The sequence below is a fragment of the Columba livia genome, chromosome 1 (assembly GCF_036013475.1).
Source record: "Columba livia isolate bColLiv1 breed racing homer chromosome 1, bColLiv1.pat.W.v2, whole genome shotgun sequence".
Lineage (NCBI taxonomy): Eukaryota > Metazoa > Chordata > Aves > Columbiformes > Columbidae > Columba > Columba livia.
Window position 1 is genome coordinate 73,715,027 of NC_088602.1, and position 15,890 is coordinate 73,730,916.

The 15,890-nt window shown below is 48.7% G+C and overlaps 2 protein-coding genes and 1 long non-coding RNA gene across 5 annotated transcripts in view; 1 reads left to right on the forward strand and 2 right to left on the reverse strand.

Moving 5' to 3' along the window:
• The first annotated feature begins 494 nt into the window (after nt 1–494).
• ATP1B1 (ATPase Na+/K+ transporting subunit beta 1) lies at nt 495–15,763 on the forward strand. The gene is made up of 6 exons (XM_065049939.1): nt 495–823; nt 3,507–3,635; nt 10,609–10,764; nt 11,546–11,730; nt 13,562–13,642; nt 14,299–15,763. The coding sequence occupies exons 1-6, from the start codon at nt 724–726 to the stop codon at nt 14,563–14,565; spliced, it is 918 nt and encodes a 305-aa protein (XP_064906011.1). The 5' UTR covers nt 495–723; the 3' UTR covers nt 14,566–15,763.
• Nucleotides 8,046–11,556, reverse strand: LOC135578306 (uncharacterized). Its single transcript, XR_010469796.1, has 2 exons — nt 11,431–11,556; nt 8,046–9,958 (listed from the first exon to the last, which is right to left on the reverse strand). It is a non-coding gene; the product is annotated as an uncharacterized LOC135578306 (long non-coding RNA).
• Nucleotides 15,567–15,890, reverse strand: part of NME7 (NME/NM23 family member 7) — a 96,320-nt gene continuing 95,996 nt past the window's right edge. For all 3 annotated transcript variants that reach the window (XR_010469795.1, XM_065049936.1, XM_021299721.2), the window contains one exon: nt 15,567–15,839. Coding sequence is in view for 2 of the 3 variants with exons in the window: in XM_065049936.1 (XP_064906008.1) it covers nt 15,807–15,839 (33 nt within the window). In the remaining variant the exon portion in view is untranslated. The remainder of the gene's footprint in view (nt 15,840–15,890) is intronic.

Here is a 15,890-nt window from a genome sequence, read left to right on the forward strand (position 1 = left end):
TGCCGAGGGGCGGCCCGGCCCCTGCAGGACCCGCCAGGAGCGGGGTGGGGCTCACGCACGTGCGCGGGCCCGCGCGTGCAGGTGTGCAGGCGCGTGAACAGGCCGGTTGCCTGCGCATCTGCAGGCGCGGGCCCGCGCACACACGCGCAGGCGGGCGGGCATGCAGCTGGGGACGGGCCGGGGCGCACGCCCACGCCCGCACACCCCTACACGTGCGCGCCCGCCGCAGCCCGGCCCGGCGCGGCGCGGCCGCGGGGCAGGGCTCAGGTGCGCGGCCCAGCAGCCCGGACCGACCGGTGCTCCTGCCGCGGCGCCGCAGCCCCGCCGCCCCCCGCCCGCCATGCCGCTCCCGCCGCCGGCGCGCCTCCACCAGGCCCCGCCCACCGCCGGACCCTGAGCCCTCTGCCTGTTCCCATTGGCGGAGGAGGCGGCGGGGCGGAGCCGGCGGTGTATATGAAGGGGCGCGGCACACGGGGAGCGCGGCTCCTCTGTGCCCCGTGCGCTCCGCGCTTCCCTCGGCCCGCCCGCGCCCCCGGTCGCTCTCCTCCCCTTTCCCCCGTCTCCCCGCCGGGCCAGCGCCGCCGGCCGCCCCGCAGCGCGGGCGGGCGTCCCCAGACCTTCCTGGTGCCGCGGGGCGCGGAGCCCGGCCGGGGCCTGCCCGCGCCGTCCGCCTAGGGCTAGACCTCTTCCCGTCGCCGCCGCTCTCCCGCCCGCCCGTTCGCCATGGCCCGAGGGAAGGCCAAGGACGGCGACGGCAACTGGAAGAAATTCATCTGGAACTCGGAGAAGAAGGAGCTGCTGGGCCGCACCGGGGGCAGCTGGTGTGAGTGCCGGGCCGGGGGCGGTGGGACCGGGTCAGGAAGCGGCGGCGATACGGCGGGCACTGCAGCGCGGCGCCCCGCCTCCGCCGGCTGCGGCGAGGCTGCGGCCACCGGCGAGGACGGCCCGGGGCGGGGAGGGGGGGCTGCGGTCGGGGCCGGCGGGACGCTTCCAGTCCCGGCTGGGTGGGGGCGGGGGACCCGCTTACCCCAGCTCCGGTGTCCTGTGGGGCCCCGCGGGGGGTCGGGGGAACGCTACCCGCTTGGGTGTGACTTCAGGTGGGGACGGGGCTGAGGCGCGGTCGGCCCCCGGCCGCGGGATGGAGCCCGCGGCGTCCCGACCTTGGCGAGGGCGCCTCGTCCTTGGGTCTCCTTCCCCGGCGGCTGGCCCAGCCCGGCCCGGGGAGCATCGCCGTCGAGGGAGCCTGCCTTCCCAGCCGTCATCTGCCTTGGACTTCAGAGTGGCTTTGCTTTCCCCCCCCACCCCCGCCTTTCTCTGGATAAAGGAAACTGAGCTAATTTTACCTCGTCCAGAGAGAACAATTGGCTTTTAGTGCCTCTTCAAGAAGGAAATGGCTGTATGTGCATTTGTGATTAAATGCTCATGATGTGTTTATTAGGTGCTGTACAAAATAGCGCTTAGACTAAGAGGCTTTTAACATTTTCTTTACGCAAATAGATAGTCTTCCAGTTGCTACCAACCACAGCTGGTGTGCCACCCTGGTGATGTTGAATTCAGCTCCTGTTGTAATGGATCAGCTGGAGGTGCCACATCCGGAGCTGCCAGCTTTAGCTCTGGCAGGCGGGTGGACTAGAGCAGGCTTCTGCTGTATTTCTACGTGAGCAGAATTGGGCTGTGGGTGCGCATGGATAGGTATTTTCTGCTCCCGAGGCACCAGGCAACTGCGCAGTGCTTCAAATGCCGAGGCTGAACCAGGTCCTTCTCCAAGAGTGACTGTACCTCTCCACCTAGGACTGATTTCCATTTGTGGACTTGATATGCAGGCTGATGATCCAATTCCTCTGTTATAAATCTACCTGTTGCAGGAAGCTTTCTTGTTCAACCCTGTCGTGCTCGATCGCTAGACCCGCTGTGTATTTTCTGAGACCTAGGAGTGGTTTTGACCTTTCAGGTGTCTTTGGCATTAAGAGCATCCTGGCTGGGAACCTGATTAAATAAGCTACCTCCCAGCATTTGCCTTTTGATGTTACAAAACTCAAAGGCGTTACACTGCAGACAACAGCATTAGTGTTTGGTTTGTTACAACAGCACCTCCTATGACCGTGCTCTGGAAAAAATTTCCACACGTCCCTGACGTCACAGCCATTTGCTTTACGCTGCCTGGATACCAAAGAGTGCTTTTAACTCCTGGAGCACCGCACTACCGCACCCAGCTCTGCCCACCAGCCCTGGCTGCCTCCCCTGCACGTGAGGAAGATGAGAGAGATGGAGTGTCTTTCTGACAGCATCCTTCAGCCTCTCTGTTGCTGGCTGTCCTTCCTGCTCGCATGTCTTTCATAGACTTGAAAAGACGACAACCAGAACCGCCTGCTTCCACTGGGAGGCTTTTCCACTGATGCAGCTTTTCTTACGATGGGGCTGGGGAGGGAGGAGGAATACTTCCACCTACTGCTTCCTCCCCTTCCCTTGTAGCTCATCAATTCAAGACCTCCAAGTAAACCACCTCCTCTTCCTTTGCAGTTAGATGAGGACAGTCTGAGATCAAGCAGGCTGTCTTTCAAGTACCCTGGCCCCTGCGCTGGCCTGCTTATTCCTGCAGCCTGATTAGCATATAGTTGCTTGGCATGGGCAAGCTTATCCTTCCCGCAGGCGGCCTGGTGATGCCTAGTACAGCATGTTACTGTGCAGTTAATCAGTTGAGATAATCCTTGTAAACTGGTAACTGATACCCAGAGTCTGAGCCATGCTGTGTCTCCAGGCTCATCTCCACACCCCCCAACCCCCCCAGATTATAATAGGCATCTTCCTTTAGACCAAAACTGAATTTGGTATTTGGTTATTATATAATTCAGTTGTTAATTGTTATGAGCAGTGCTTGAGCACCTTTGTAGCCATACAAGGCTGGTGAACTTGTACTGTGACATGTCTCAGTACTTCCCTACATTTGAGGTTGAGTGTTGGAGCTAATTTGGGCCCAAATTCTGCTCCTGTCGTTTTTAATGGAGGTGATAGCCTTAATTCCTTGCTTGTAAACCTGAATGTAGCATTTACTGTCGACTGTCCTGGTAACAGCTTTGCGAGCCAGAGCTTTGTGAATGGGTGTCCTTGAGAGCACACCCGTAGTATGACTTCTTGCCATTGGCCGCTTGCTTTGCTGAAAGTTTCTCGCCTGTAATCGTGTTGGGTCAGCCAAGGGATCCTTTGAAATATGGAATAAAGTGGTTCAGTCTTTGTGTTTCTACAATCCCAAATCCTGATTAATGGATTTTTGGGTTTTCGGGGGCTCATGCTTCCAGTTCCCCAAACAACTGGAGTGATTTGTATTTTCAGTTTGCATCAAGGTGTGATCTCACTGTTAAATGCATGCCTCTGCAACAGGGCTTGCCACCTGAATTCAGTGTGCTGGGCTCTTCCTTGCAAGTGGCAAAGGCTGGAGATTTTGCCCTGAAATATGTCTGCCTTGAGGGCTTGATTTGATTCCTCTTTCTGTTTGTTTTCTCTTGCAGTTAAGATCCTCCTCTTCTATGTCATATTCTACGGTTGCCTGGCAGGTATATTCATTGGGACCATCCAAGTGATGTTGCTCACTGTCAGTGAATTTGAGCCCAAATACCAGGATCGAGTGGCACCTCCAGGTAACTAAGCAGGAGGCCCCTGTTTGACTTTGTGAAAGCTGTTCTGGGGAGGCGGGTTGGTTACTCACCTCAAGAAGGAGGATGAAATAAGCCTGTTGTTGCTGCAACACATATTTGTAGGGGGTGGGTATGTTCTCAGCCTTCTGTGTTAACCGTACTGGGGCTTGAACGCAATCCTGCTAGAATTAAAGGTTGCATCACATGAAGTATGCCTCCTGTCTGAGAGGAGGTTGAACCTGGGTTGCTGCTCTTCCTTTCCCTTAAACTGAAGTGATGGGGTGAAGCCAAGAGGCTTCACTTGGAGATGAGCTGTATGAAGAAGCTGGGTTCAGCTTTTGTTTCTTTGTAGCCACTGTGTTCCTATGGGTAAGTGAAGGGACAAAGCTAACATTTTGGCTTTATCAGGGTGCATAAGGAGAAAGGGGATTGTACCAATTCTAGGTGTGTTTACTGAGTTTTATTAGCTGGCACTGAACTCCACTGTGTGATGTAGAGGAGACGGTAGCATTTACTAATTGAACATGTCATGGGAGGCTGAAGGTGGGTCTTAGAGTTGCCGATGCACGACCTATCTTTACTAGACAAATCTCCGCTCAACATCAAAACAATCTCTTGAGCAGTATCTGTGGCCAGCCTGCCCTGGGCAGGGGCAAAGGGAGCAGGGAGCCCTTGCCGCAGGTCCGGGCTCTGCGGCTGTGCCTGACTGCGGCTGCAGCCAGCGGCGGCTTGGAGCGTGGCGGGGGAGCTGCGCAACTGCTGCTTTCCCACATTGCAAATGACCTTGAGGCTGCTTGGCACCGGGGCTGGTAACGATCTGTCTCTCCAGTTGCTCAGTAAAACAGTTCAGAAGCTTTTAATAACAGTGGTATTTAAGTGACAATTGTGAGGCTGATGGCTTGTAGCTGCAGAAGCTGGCTCCGGTGTCACACGGTGTCTTGCAGCCCCACTGTCTGCAGTGCTCTGCTGTGATTCTTTCCTGTTCTAACAACACAGGGAACGTTACCATCACCAAATGGTGTTATATCTCAGCAAAGAATCATCTTTTTCAGATAATTGCTTTTCCACCAACACTTTTTAAGATGGAGCGGAGGCTGGAAGTGCTGTGTTAGTGTGTGGCACTTCCTCATGTACTGGCATGGCTGAGGTAAATGCTGTCTTAAGCACTGAAAGTGGCTGTTTTCATCTCTGCAATGGGCTCTGACATTTGCAGGAAAGACTAAACTGTCACTGATACTGCCCAGAGCCGTTAGCTGCATCTCAAAAACCAACATGGCTAATGGTGGAGTAGTTATTTTAATAATGTTTTTCCCCGGCTGAAGCCCAGTGGTCTCACCAGACGTGAAATAATTAGCGAAGAAGCCCATGGAGCTTGGGTCACATCCAGATAGAGACCTACTGTTTAGCCTGATGTCACATAATTACTCATTCTAGGTAAACTGTTCACTTTCAGTCTAATAGCAGTTTGCAATTCTCATTTCAAAGCACCTCTGTGGTAAAATTTCTGTGTATTATTTCAGCCTGCAGAGGAGTTTTATTCATATTGTAACTGTGTACTGCACCAGTTTTTCTGGGGCTTTTTTTTAAACCAAAAAAGAGAACTGGATTTAGAGATGCTCTTGTAGCGTGTACTACAGAAATCAAAATGGAGGAAGAAAGAAAAGGTCATCAGGGATCTTTGTAACGGGCTTTCAGGACATGTACTGAAATCAAGGGGAACAAAATCCAACTCCTCCATAACAGCTGGCAGTCCAGTAAACAAGGCTTTTGAATCAAGGAGTAATTTACCAGTTAACAGCACAGGGTCCCTTGCAGGGCGCCATGTGACAGATCTTCTACAGATGTAGACAAGCCAGGGGGAAGGCACGATGGAGGCTTTTAATGTTGAGTCAGTTCCTCGTCCTGTAGCACAGCAGCCGTTAGACCACAGCGAGTCAAAAATAGCCTTTTAATGTGGGCTTTCGCGGAGACTGACGCTGTGGAGAGTTGCTGCGCTGCTGTGTTTGGGAGGTCAGCGATCCCTGTGTTCCCCTGCTGTGTAGGGCTCTCCCCTGCACTGCAGCCACAAGTGCGCTGCTGGCAGCGAACACGCGTGTGGCCGTGTTTGCTCCTGCACTCAGTGAGCATCTAACCCAAATTTTCTGTGATCTGGGACCCCTGCAGACTATGAACTACACAGAACAGGGTTTTATGCAATTCAAATTTCTGGTTCTTGTGGGAAGATCTGTAAGCCAACTAAGTGTACTGGTGGCTTGATAGACCCCTGGATTTTCTAGGAAGCTAGAAAACCTAGTTTTGTTCTTGTTACGGTGGTCTGTTCTTCTTGGGTGAGTCACTGCTATGTTGGCCCAAAATGGCTGGGAAAGGGGAAACTACACTCCCTTCAGGGTTTGCAGGAGAAAATGCTGTAGGGGCTGCTATAATATCTCTCTTGTTCTGAAATACAACAGATTTCATAACAGCAGTAGAACCTGCAGGATGTTCTATTGAGTTATTGACATGGGTATAACACTGAAAGCCATAAAGTGCTATTTTTGTAGCCAAGTGTCATTACTATGCTAATTGGTTTGTGCATTGAACACCACAGGAATGTTATACAGGGCTTCAGGGCAAGCTGAGTTTTGTACCTTTCCCTGATACTTCTTCCCTCCTCTTTTTGTCTTGGGGTGGGGGAAGGGACAGCTCTGTTCACCTTCTCATCCAGCCTCGCCATTGCGACAGCCCCAGCTCCATGTGTGCAGCAGGCTCGGACTCTGCTTTAAGCACTGGACTTGCCTTGCTAATCAGGAAGGATGAGGATATTGACTCTTAAACACACTGTACTCGGTGGTTTGTTTGGTTGTTGTTTTTTTTTTAATAAATAAAATACTCTGTTCTCCTCCTCCCCTTCCCCACCCCAATATAAATTGGGCAGTGTATCCTGCCATCTTGTGGTGTGCATCCTGTGGAACACGGCGTCCTGTCGCTGGGGCTGGCTCAGGACTGTGGGACAGACCTGGCTGCTGCCAGAGGCTCTTTTTAGGTGGCGGCTGGAAGGGAGAACTTCTGCTCAAGCCAGGAGATTTCGGGTGTCCCTGGTTCAAGTGCTGCCGGGACACCATGTGCCTGGGCAATAAGCGTGTCATGGAAAATGCTGCTCTGTGTTCCACCCTGGGCTCATTCAGCTTGAATGGTGGCAGGAAAGCCCCAAGGATTGTCTGCCACTTCCTGTGAAGTTGTGCTTTTCTGCTTTGGTCTCTTGTCCTCTCAGCCACCTACATTTGGAAAAAAGCCTCTGAATCTCAAGCTCCAGGGATGCAACTGCCAAGCAGGTTTTGCTGCATTTGTAGAAAACTTGCACCTGCTTTTTGCACTTTGGGGATGAGGTAGAGGGTGACTGGAAGTGTGGAAGGACATGGCTTGGTATGGAGGCTTTTAAAGTCTATGCTCATTTACTGAGCGGGGGGGTGGTAAATAGAAATGGTGTAGAGATCACTCAATTGGTCATCCCTGTCATCCCAGGAGTGTTCAGACTCATTCAGAATCAAGGTTATACGGTACTTGCAAATGAGCATTGCATGATGAAGCAACAGCGGTTGCTGTGGACTTACACAACCATTCCTAATAACAAGCATGACTTCCTACTTCTAGTTTCTTCTTCACCCTCAGGATGCTTCTTCCTGAAGTCTTGTTCCTGCAGCTTAGAATGCTACAGTCTCTGTGGAAAATCTGGTTTTAAATGAAGTTGAATAAATGTGATCTTAATCTGCAATGGTGTTTTAGAAGTGGAACTGTAGCTGGAAAAATAAATCAGTGATTTGACATCCCTTTTTGGTTTAGGTATCTTGGTACATTCCGGAGTTAAAAGCCAACGGAAGGTGGTGTCTGGTACCAAGTTGAGGCATCACTCATCATTTATGTGAATAGTGTCAGATGAAGACAGGAATCAGATTTCCTAGCAATGCACTCAAAGAGCCAATTGCAGAAATTGTCAAAAGTAGCTTGTCAGTATTTTCATAGCCATAAGTTACTTGATTCTTCCATGTGTGAAGAACAGCATCACCACACACACCACCATGGTGCATTGCTGTGGTAGCACCATGAGATGCAAAACTGGCACACAGAGCATAGTCTGAAGCTGAGGAGAGGGTTGTTTCTGGACTCCTGGCTGTGAAAGCACTTGAGGTGTCATTTGTTTTCCCCAATAGGGCTTGGTCATGAAGGTGCACGAAGCCCCAAGAGGCTTATTCATCCCTGTACTTTATTTGAGCAACATGCTTTCCTAGGTGTCTAGCAACCCTTGGTAGGTAGCACTGCAATGGCTCAGCTTTGATTTTTATTCCCCCCCTTGTTGCCCCTACTTGGTTCAGTTGGCCTAATGGGGGAAAAAAACCAAGATTGCTTAAGAACAGTTCAGTGATAGTGCTGCTCTGCTGTCAGTACTGAAGCTTTTATTTTGGTCATGGCATGTACAGATGGAAAACAAAGAAGGAAATGATAGATCTGTGCTTAGGGCTTTGTTGTCCAGCAAGTTGCAGGCACGTGAGGATGGAGGTTGCAGTGGAAGCCAGTAATACATTTTAAATTGGGATAAAGCTATTTTTGTAACAAGCCTTTCATCTTAATGAACTTTCATCTTCATAAAGATTTCCTTTGTCACTTCTAAGTGGAAAGACCGATCTCTACTTTGCTCTTGTCCTGAACAAAGAAAGCACCTGCCCTACCAAACCCCAGTCTAGTTTAGTTCATCCAAGTACCTGTAAATGCCTGAAGTGTGGCTGAAAACAGCCCGGCTGTGGCCACAGGCTGAGTCTGCCTGGCAGGAATAGTCGTTCTCTTGTGCTGGTGGCTGGAGGACAGAGGTGCTGCTCAGGCTTTGGTGCTGCTCTGCAAAGATTTGCAAGGCAGGGATGCTTTGGGTGGGAGCCTGTTCTTCCAGCAAAGTCCCTTGTCTTACAGGCAGAGGGTTGGCTTAGGACTGTAGGTATCAGAGACCAGGATCTCCTAACCAGACAACAGAGCTAATCTGCTAGATAACTCTTATACCCCACAGGGTGGGTATTCCTGACCTTCCCTTCACCTTTGACATGTGTCCATGGGTGCGTTTGTGTGTTACCTTGGACAAGACAAAACACAGAGGTGGAGACTTCTCTTGGTTGTAGAGGTCTTGAGCAAAACTATATATATCTTAACTGCCCAACTGAAGCTCATCAAGCCTGTCCAAGATTGCTTGAATTTTATATTTATACACTTGAATGACACACCTGTAACTTGAACTCTGGAAAAGGCAGACCCAGGAGAGGAACCAAGGCTGCAGTGCCAGATAGCCACTGCCTCTGAGCTTCTGGCTTCCCAGCTGCATGGTAACATGAGGAGAGTGCGGCAGGATTGAAGTCCCTTACTAAAATTGAACCTAGCTTATTTATTTTATATTTATAGCTGTGAAGCAAGAATGCAAGCAATTGCTTGAAAAGGGGCTGAAAGCCACTGACTTTGGAGGGTAAGACCTAATTCTGCTAGTGGAGTTGTAAGTTACTTCTAAACTTGTAACTTTCAACCTGGTCAATTTGTACCAGAGGGAGTTTTGAGTGGTTAAGGCTGCTTCCTGGAATAAAACTTGAAACCCTGAGCTACTCACTTGGGTGTCTCGCTATCTTTGGCTACTAGGAGCTGCGTTTAGGGGAACAAAGCTAATCTTTGTCCTAGGTTACAAATTCCAACTCTGTGGGTAGCGGGCGGGGGAGTGGTGAGCTGGCTTGAGGAGGGACTAAGCAGAAGCACTCAAGTGGCTTTGGAAAAATTGCTGGAGTCACAAGCTCCTGTGGGCAGGGTCCAGCCAGCTAAGCTGCCCGAGTTCTGCACCAGGGGAACTTGCTGGCAACAGGCCTGTTCTGAAAGCTGTCAAAGGAAATGCTGCTCCCCTGCTCATTTTTCTTGTTGTTGTTAAAATGAAGATGACAAACTGAACAGAAGTCAAGACCTTAATAATTACGGTGGCCACCATAAAAGCAGCATGAGCTCTAGCTTCCATTACTGAAGTTTAAAGTGTTAGCCATGCATCAATGCCTTCAATTAAAATGTGACCTAGACACAGGAGTAACCATTTCCAAGTCCCATAATGAAAAGCAAAGGGGTCAGTACTTTTCATCATCTGTGGGTGTTAGTTGTATCTAGTCCCTTCCCTACTCCATGCATTCTTTTTCTGTTCATCTTCCTGAAGTCAAAAGTAGAGCTAGTTATGCAGCACAGAATCTGGGACAGTCTTTTATGCATCTCTCCTACTTACCTGCTCAGTGATGAGCTTCTGATTGAAGAGCTGAGGTGGCTATTTCTGCAATCAGAAATACCTGTGTATGGAGTAATGAAAAGACCAGAGAAAGAGATCAGGCTGATGAGTTTACTGAGTGAGAAAGTCTCACCTGCCCTGCATCGGAGACCACACAAAGGCAATGTGGATTGCAACCAGCAGAGACCATACCCAATGTGGGGAACTTATCTTTTCTTGCAAGGGTTCATGAGCGGGCAGCTCTGATTTTTATCCCTAAATGCATAGTGAGGTTTTGCAGACTTTCAAGTCAACTTATTAGGCATGCATACATAAGAGTAGGCTTCTGTGGGGCTTTATTGTGTGTGGTTGGTCTCACATGCAGACAGCGTCCTTTCTGTCCTTGGGGAGGAGGCAGAAGTGGGCAGGGGGCTTGTGGGTGATTGTTTTTCTTGAGGAAAACCTTGACTTCTAGCCTCCTTTCTGGATTCTGTGGTTTTTATCTCCTTAGTGATGCAAACATCATGACAAATATTCCAGACTGTTGTTGGAAAGAGGGGAGCCTGTCAGAGCTGCTCCTCTAGTGAGCTAAAGCTGTTTTGTGCAAGTCCTGAAGTCTGAAAACTAGAGATTATTAGAATGAGTTACATTCTTGGTGTACATTGCATTGCCCCGAGGCTGTGTGGCTCTGAGATGCACTTAATGTTTTCTTTCTGGTTTTGCTTTTCTTAGGACTGACTCAAGTCCCCCAGGTACAAAAGACAGAAATTTCCTTTACTGCCGCTGATCCCAAAAGTTATGACCCATATGTGAAGAACCTTGAGAAGTTCTTAAAGGACTACAGCGCTGATCAGCAAACCGAAAGCATCATATTTCAGGACTGTGGGGGTAAGTCTGGACTGTTTCCTGCAGCTGGGGGCTCTGATCAGCACCTCTGTGCCAGGCCCATCAGAAGCTGAGGGTGAGCAGTGCTTGGTGGGTGGTCTCTGTCTTTGGCTCTTCCTTTCCTTGTAACCAGCGGCACATTGGTGAACTGTCAGGCTCTGGTTTCAGTCATATGGCTGCTCGTTAAATTATTAGTTTGGACAGACCGGACTTGGCCAGGGATGTAGCTAGAAGCTTATTGTAGCAGTTCTATGGTGGGGAACGTCCAGATTTCACTTTGAGAAAGTTGCAGATGGCACTTAAAAACATGTGGTGCTGACATGATCTTCTCTGACAGCCATGGGGTTTTTGCTGATGACTTTGCTAAAGCTGGTGTCAGTCTTTTTGATGCAATGCAGCAAAACATCTGGGAGGTATTAACCTTTAACAGATAGCATGCAATAATGTGATTGAGACTATCAACTCATAATATGTACATGCAAAATCTGAGGGGAAACCCCTTGTAAAAGCTGCCAAAAAAAAGTCTCTGAGACAGTGGATTGCAAATGTGTTTGTTCTCTTGTAGTCTGCAACAATCCCCAGTTTAAAAACAAAACGCCCACAAACTTGCTGGTCTGGGACCAGCCCAGAATTGGGGGTGGCTGGGTGCAGGGCTGTTGTGTCACTTACCTGTTTGGATGAGGGGGGAAATCCTAACTGCACAGAGAAGCCCAAATGTTGCTGTTCCTGACAAGCAAGAGGTCAGGTTGCACACTTTTGTCTTTTCATTCCCCTGCCATGACAGAGATACCTGCCGATTACAAAGAGAGAGGACCATATAGTGAGAGCCAGGGCCAGAAGAAGGTCTGCAGATTCAAACGTGAATGGCTGGAAAACTGTTCCGGAATAAATGATCCTACCTTTGGGTACAGGGATGGCAAACCATGCATCCTCGTCAAGCTCAACAGAATTATCGGCTTCAAACCTAAGGCAAGTATCTCTTCCCTTTCTAGCAGAAGCTACTGATGAGGAGGAGGAGTTGGCTGCAGGTTTGCTGTGCCTGTTTTTCTGTCTCTGGCGAGAGAGATCAGTATTAAACCTCTTCTGCAGAGGAGAAATTGTGAGATGATTTGAGTAACTGGCTTTAACAATACTTTTCATTAAAAAGCAATGAAAACTGCACACTGCAAGATGGTAACACTAGCAAATGAACCTCACTGTGCAAACTCCTGGTTATTTATCTGGAAACTTCTGTGCCTGCTAACTGACTTGCTGTAAAAGGGTATTTTCTTCAAATGATAAAGCCTATTTTAAGTTCCTGTACGCTTCCACAGGACCACCCCAGACTGGCTCTATCTCCAGTAGGATCAGTACATTGTGTCATGCACCAATCCACTCAGCTCTTTCCTCAGGCAGGGTAGAGTTGCCTGCCTTGCTAGAAGCACTTAATTAAATGAAGTCCTGGCTAATGTTCACTATCAGACTGATACATAGTCCATAAAAACTAAGCTACATCTGAGAGTCAGGCACAGCTCTTACTGCAAGAGAGGTGAGGAGATCTTTGGTTATTTAATGCAGCTTCCCAGATGCCATAGGATATCTCTGTCACCCGCTTGCTCTGTGCTGCATCTAAAGGCATGTTTGCAGTAATGCTGAAGGATGTTAACCTGGACAGGAAAAGCTTTTACATCTGTGTTTTTCCCCCAACGCATTTAAATGCTAAAAAATTCTGTTACTGAACAAGGTGGTGTGCAAAACCTGCCACTCCATCTTCTGGATGGAAAACAGTGCAAATGGTGGCTAAGCTGTCTTTGTCACCATCCATCAGTGGAGTCAAGGACAGGGAATTGTGCTATCTAGCTAACGTGTTTTGAGGAACATTCTTCGAAGGGAGCCTGGCCTGTGCTAAAAGAAACAAGTTGAATTTTGGCTCGTCTGATCCAGGGTGGAAACAGTGGGTGTGTTTTAGCAGGAACGTGCTGTGCTTGGTATGCAGTGGTTGTGGAATGACAGAAGATGTGCATGCCTGGGGAAGAGAAGGGTTTGGTGTGTTCCTCTTTGCCACAGAGCTCCAAAGAGCTCCAGACCACATTAGGAAGCAAGGTCTAGTGGAAGAATGACTTTACACGTTTTATTTAGAACTGGCACATTTATACAAGGCAACACATGTTTCCTTCATTCCACGCTCCCGCAGAGAACCCTACAGCTCTTGTGCTGCGCAAGGTGTGTGTAAAGCAGGCCTGAGATTTGCAAGGTTGTGAAGAAAAACTACCACACTTGTTAGGAGACCAGAGAGCTGCATCAGAGCTGACACTCCTGCCTTTCCCTGGCATACTAGGGGCCTTTGTCCTTCCCTGTAGGCTGTGCCGAAGTTCAGCAAGGTCAGGGTGCGGCTGCTGCTCTTTGTTGTTCTTGTGCACTTCTACCTGGCAGGCAGGTGGCAAATCCTCCAGCAGCACGTCTCTTGCCGCCACTGTGGGGCTTTGCACAAACCAGCCCCCCGCTGGCGAGTGCTCTGCCCTGAAACACTCTCCCCAGCGACACCACTGTGGAAAACAGCCTGATCTGCTTTGCCTCAGTATCCACAGCAGTAAAGCTGTAAAAACAGATGACAGCTCTGCTTGGTTCAGGTTCCCCAGCTTCTAGTTGTGTTATGCTGCGTGTCTGTGCCGAGAACCGCTACCAAGAGCTGTTGCCTCTGACACTGAGCTAGAAGGGGTTCTGGTTAATGGCACGTGTGTGGTACTGCTCAGCTTTGCTGCAAAGGTGCTGCAGAGGAATGTCTGGTGTGTAACATGCACTTGTTCTGGGTTTCTTCCAGCCTCTGGCAAATGGGAGCCTCCCTGAAGAGGTTATGGCAAAATACAACCCATATCTCATCCCTGTGCACTGCACTGCCAAGGTAAGTTGAAATGCACTGGAGCAGAGGGGGGAAGCTGCAGGGACAAGCTGTCTGAGGCTTTGTCCAAGTGTAGCGACGCCTCTCTGCAGATGGGCGGAGTGATTTTTTTAGTTGGGACAACTCCATCTCTTCAGGAGTTTCTCAAAATCTCATTGGTGACAAATGACAGCGCTGCCCTTGCAAAGAGGAGTAAAAGCAGGGCTGGACACCAAAGGGTACCCTGAAAAGTAGCCGTTTTGCTTCCAAGTGCTGTACTGGAGCTCTTAGCAGGGATGGCTGAAGAAAGGACTCTAGGGAGGAGGTGATTTACTTAGCATTGCAAAGCAGCTGGGACACAGCAAACCTTTATTTTTTCAGCCCAAGATAGTGCATTGGAGCAGCAGGAAGCTGTGGTGGCTTCCGAATGCGTAAAGTGTTTGAGGTTTTAAATAAAGAAAAGCCCTTTTCCTGGCTGACGCATGCTGAGAGGTGCTGATTAGGCAGCACTTATGTGTCCCTTCCACCACCAGGACTGTCCTCATGCTGTTGAGGATCAGTGATGACCCAAGACAGGTTATGGTCTTGGTGAAAAACAGATGCTGCTGGGGAAAAGAGCTGCAAAAGGTTGAGTTTGTGCGATAGTCATCGTTTCGTTCTTCACTTTCCCGCCTCTTTAGAGAGAGGAAGACGCAGACAAAATCGGCACAGTGGATTACTACGGGATGGGCGGCTACCCTGGCTTTGCCCTGCAATACTACCCCTACTACGGGAAGCTCCTGCAGCCGCGGTACCTGCAGCCGCTGGTGGCCGTGCAGTTCACCAACCTGACCTACGACATGGAGGTGCGCGTGGAGTGCAAGGCCTACGGGCAGAACATCCAGTACAGCGACAAAGACCGCTTCCAGGGACGCTTTGATATTAAATTTGACATTAAAAGCAGCTGATTGTAAGCACAACTCTTTCCCCACCCCACCCCTCCTCCTCCTCCTCCTCCTAGCCATTTAAAAAGGTTAAAAAAAGAAAAAAAAACCACAAAAAAAAAGAACAAAAAAGAAAACCTACTAGTCTTGAACAAACTGTCATACGTATGGGACCTACACGTAATCTATATGCTTTACACTAGCTTTCTGCATTTACTAGGTTAGAATGTAAACAAAGTGTAGCAATAGCGACAAATATTTATTCTACTGTAAATGACAAAAGAAAACAAAATTGAGCCTTGGGACATGCCCATTTTTACTGTAAATTATGATTCCATAACTGACTTGTAGTGAGCAGTGTTTCTGGCCCCTAAGTATTGCTGCCTTGTGTATTTTATTTAGTGTACAGTACTATAGGTGCATACTCTGGTCATTTTTCAAGCCATGTATTGTATCTGTTTTCTACTTCTTGTGAGCAAAGACTTTTGCTGTCCGAGGTGTAAATACTCAATGGGACTAGAACTGGCATGATACTTCTCATTATTTTGTTCCTTTTCAAAGAAAGGCCCACCTGTGAGATTATATTTAACAGCACTCCATATGGCTTCTGACTTTTCTGTGGTGTTAGGGTATTTTATTTGGAGGGGTGGGAGCAGAAACTAACTTAAGTGAAGTTCAACAGAATAGATGATTGTGTACTGTGCTTTGTAGCGAATGCTGTCTCTCTCTCTCTCTCTTTCTCCACCTTTCCCTTCATCCTCCAGTATGTTGGATGAGAGACTGGGTCAGACTATCACTCTCCTCAGTGATAGGCATAACTCTTTGCTTTGTATATTTTCTTTTCTTTTCTTTTTCTTTTTTCTTTCTTTTTTTTTCCTGCTGGAGGCATCGCACAGTGCGGTGCTAATGTCTTTATTGAATGTTTTAACCATTTTCATGGTGGAAGAATTTTATATTTATGCAGTTGTACAATTTTATTTTTTCTGCAAGAAAGTGTAATGTATGAAATAAACCAAAGTCACATGTTTGAAAAGAAAAAAAAATCTTTATTTTAAACTTTATAAAAGCAATGCAGTACCCCATAGAATGGTGTTAAATGTTGTCTAAAGTGCAAAACTCTATGTTCTAACATGTAATAATAATAGCCAGGAGTACAGTGCTCTTGTTGATCTTGTATTTCAGTCAGGTTGAAACATTGGACAAATAAATGAATGAACACACAGATCTGTGTGCATGTCTTTTGTTTTGGGTGAGGATGGAGGCTGTTAGTTGTCCAGAATCTTGAAGAAGTACTGTACCTGTTTCAAACAGAAAACACAGCTTTAGCATTTTCAGAGTGTCTCAGCTGA

Excerpts from the sequence above, each read along its gene's own strand:
- ATP1B1 (XM_065049939.1), top strand. The coding sequence starts at position 724 with ATGGCCCGAGGGAAGGCCAAGGACGGCGACGGCAACTGGAAGAAATTC. Across the intron at positions 3,636-10,608 it reads GGATCGAGTGGCACCTCCAG|GACTGACTCAAGTCCCCCAG; the intron begins GTAACTAAGCAG and ends TGCTTTTCTTAG. Across the intron at positions 13,643-14,298 it reads CTGTGCACTGCACTGCCAAG|AGAGAGGAAGACGCAGACAA; the intron begins GTAAGTTGAAAT and ends CCGCCTCTTTAG.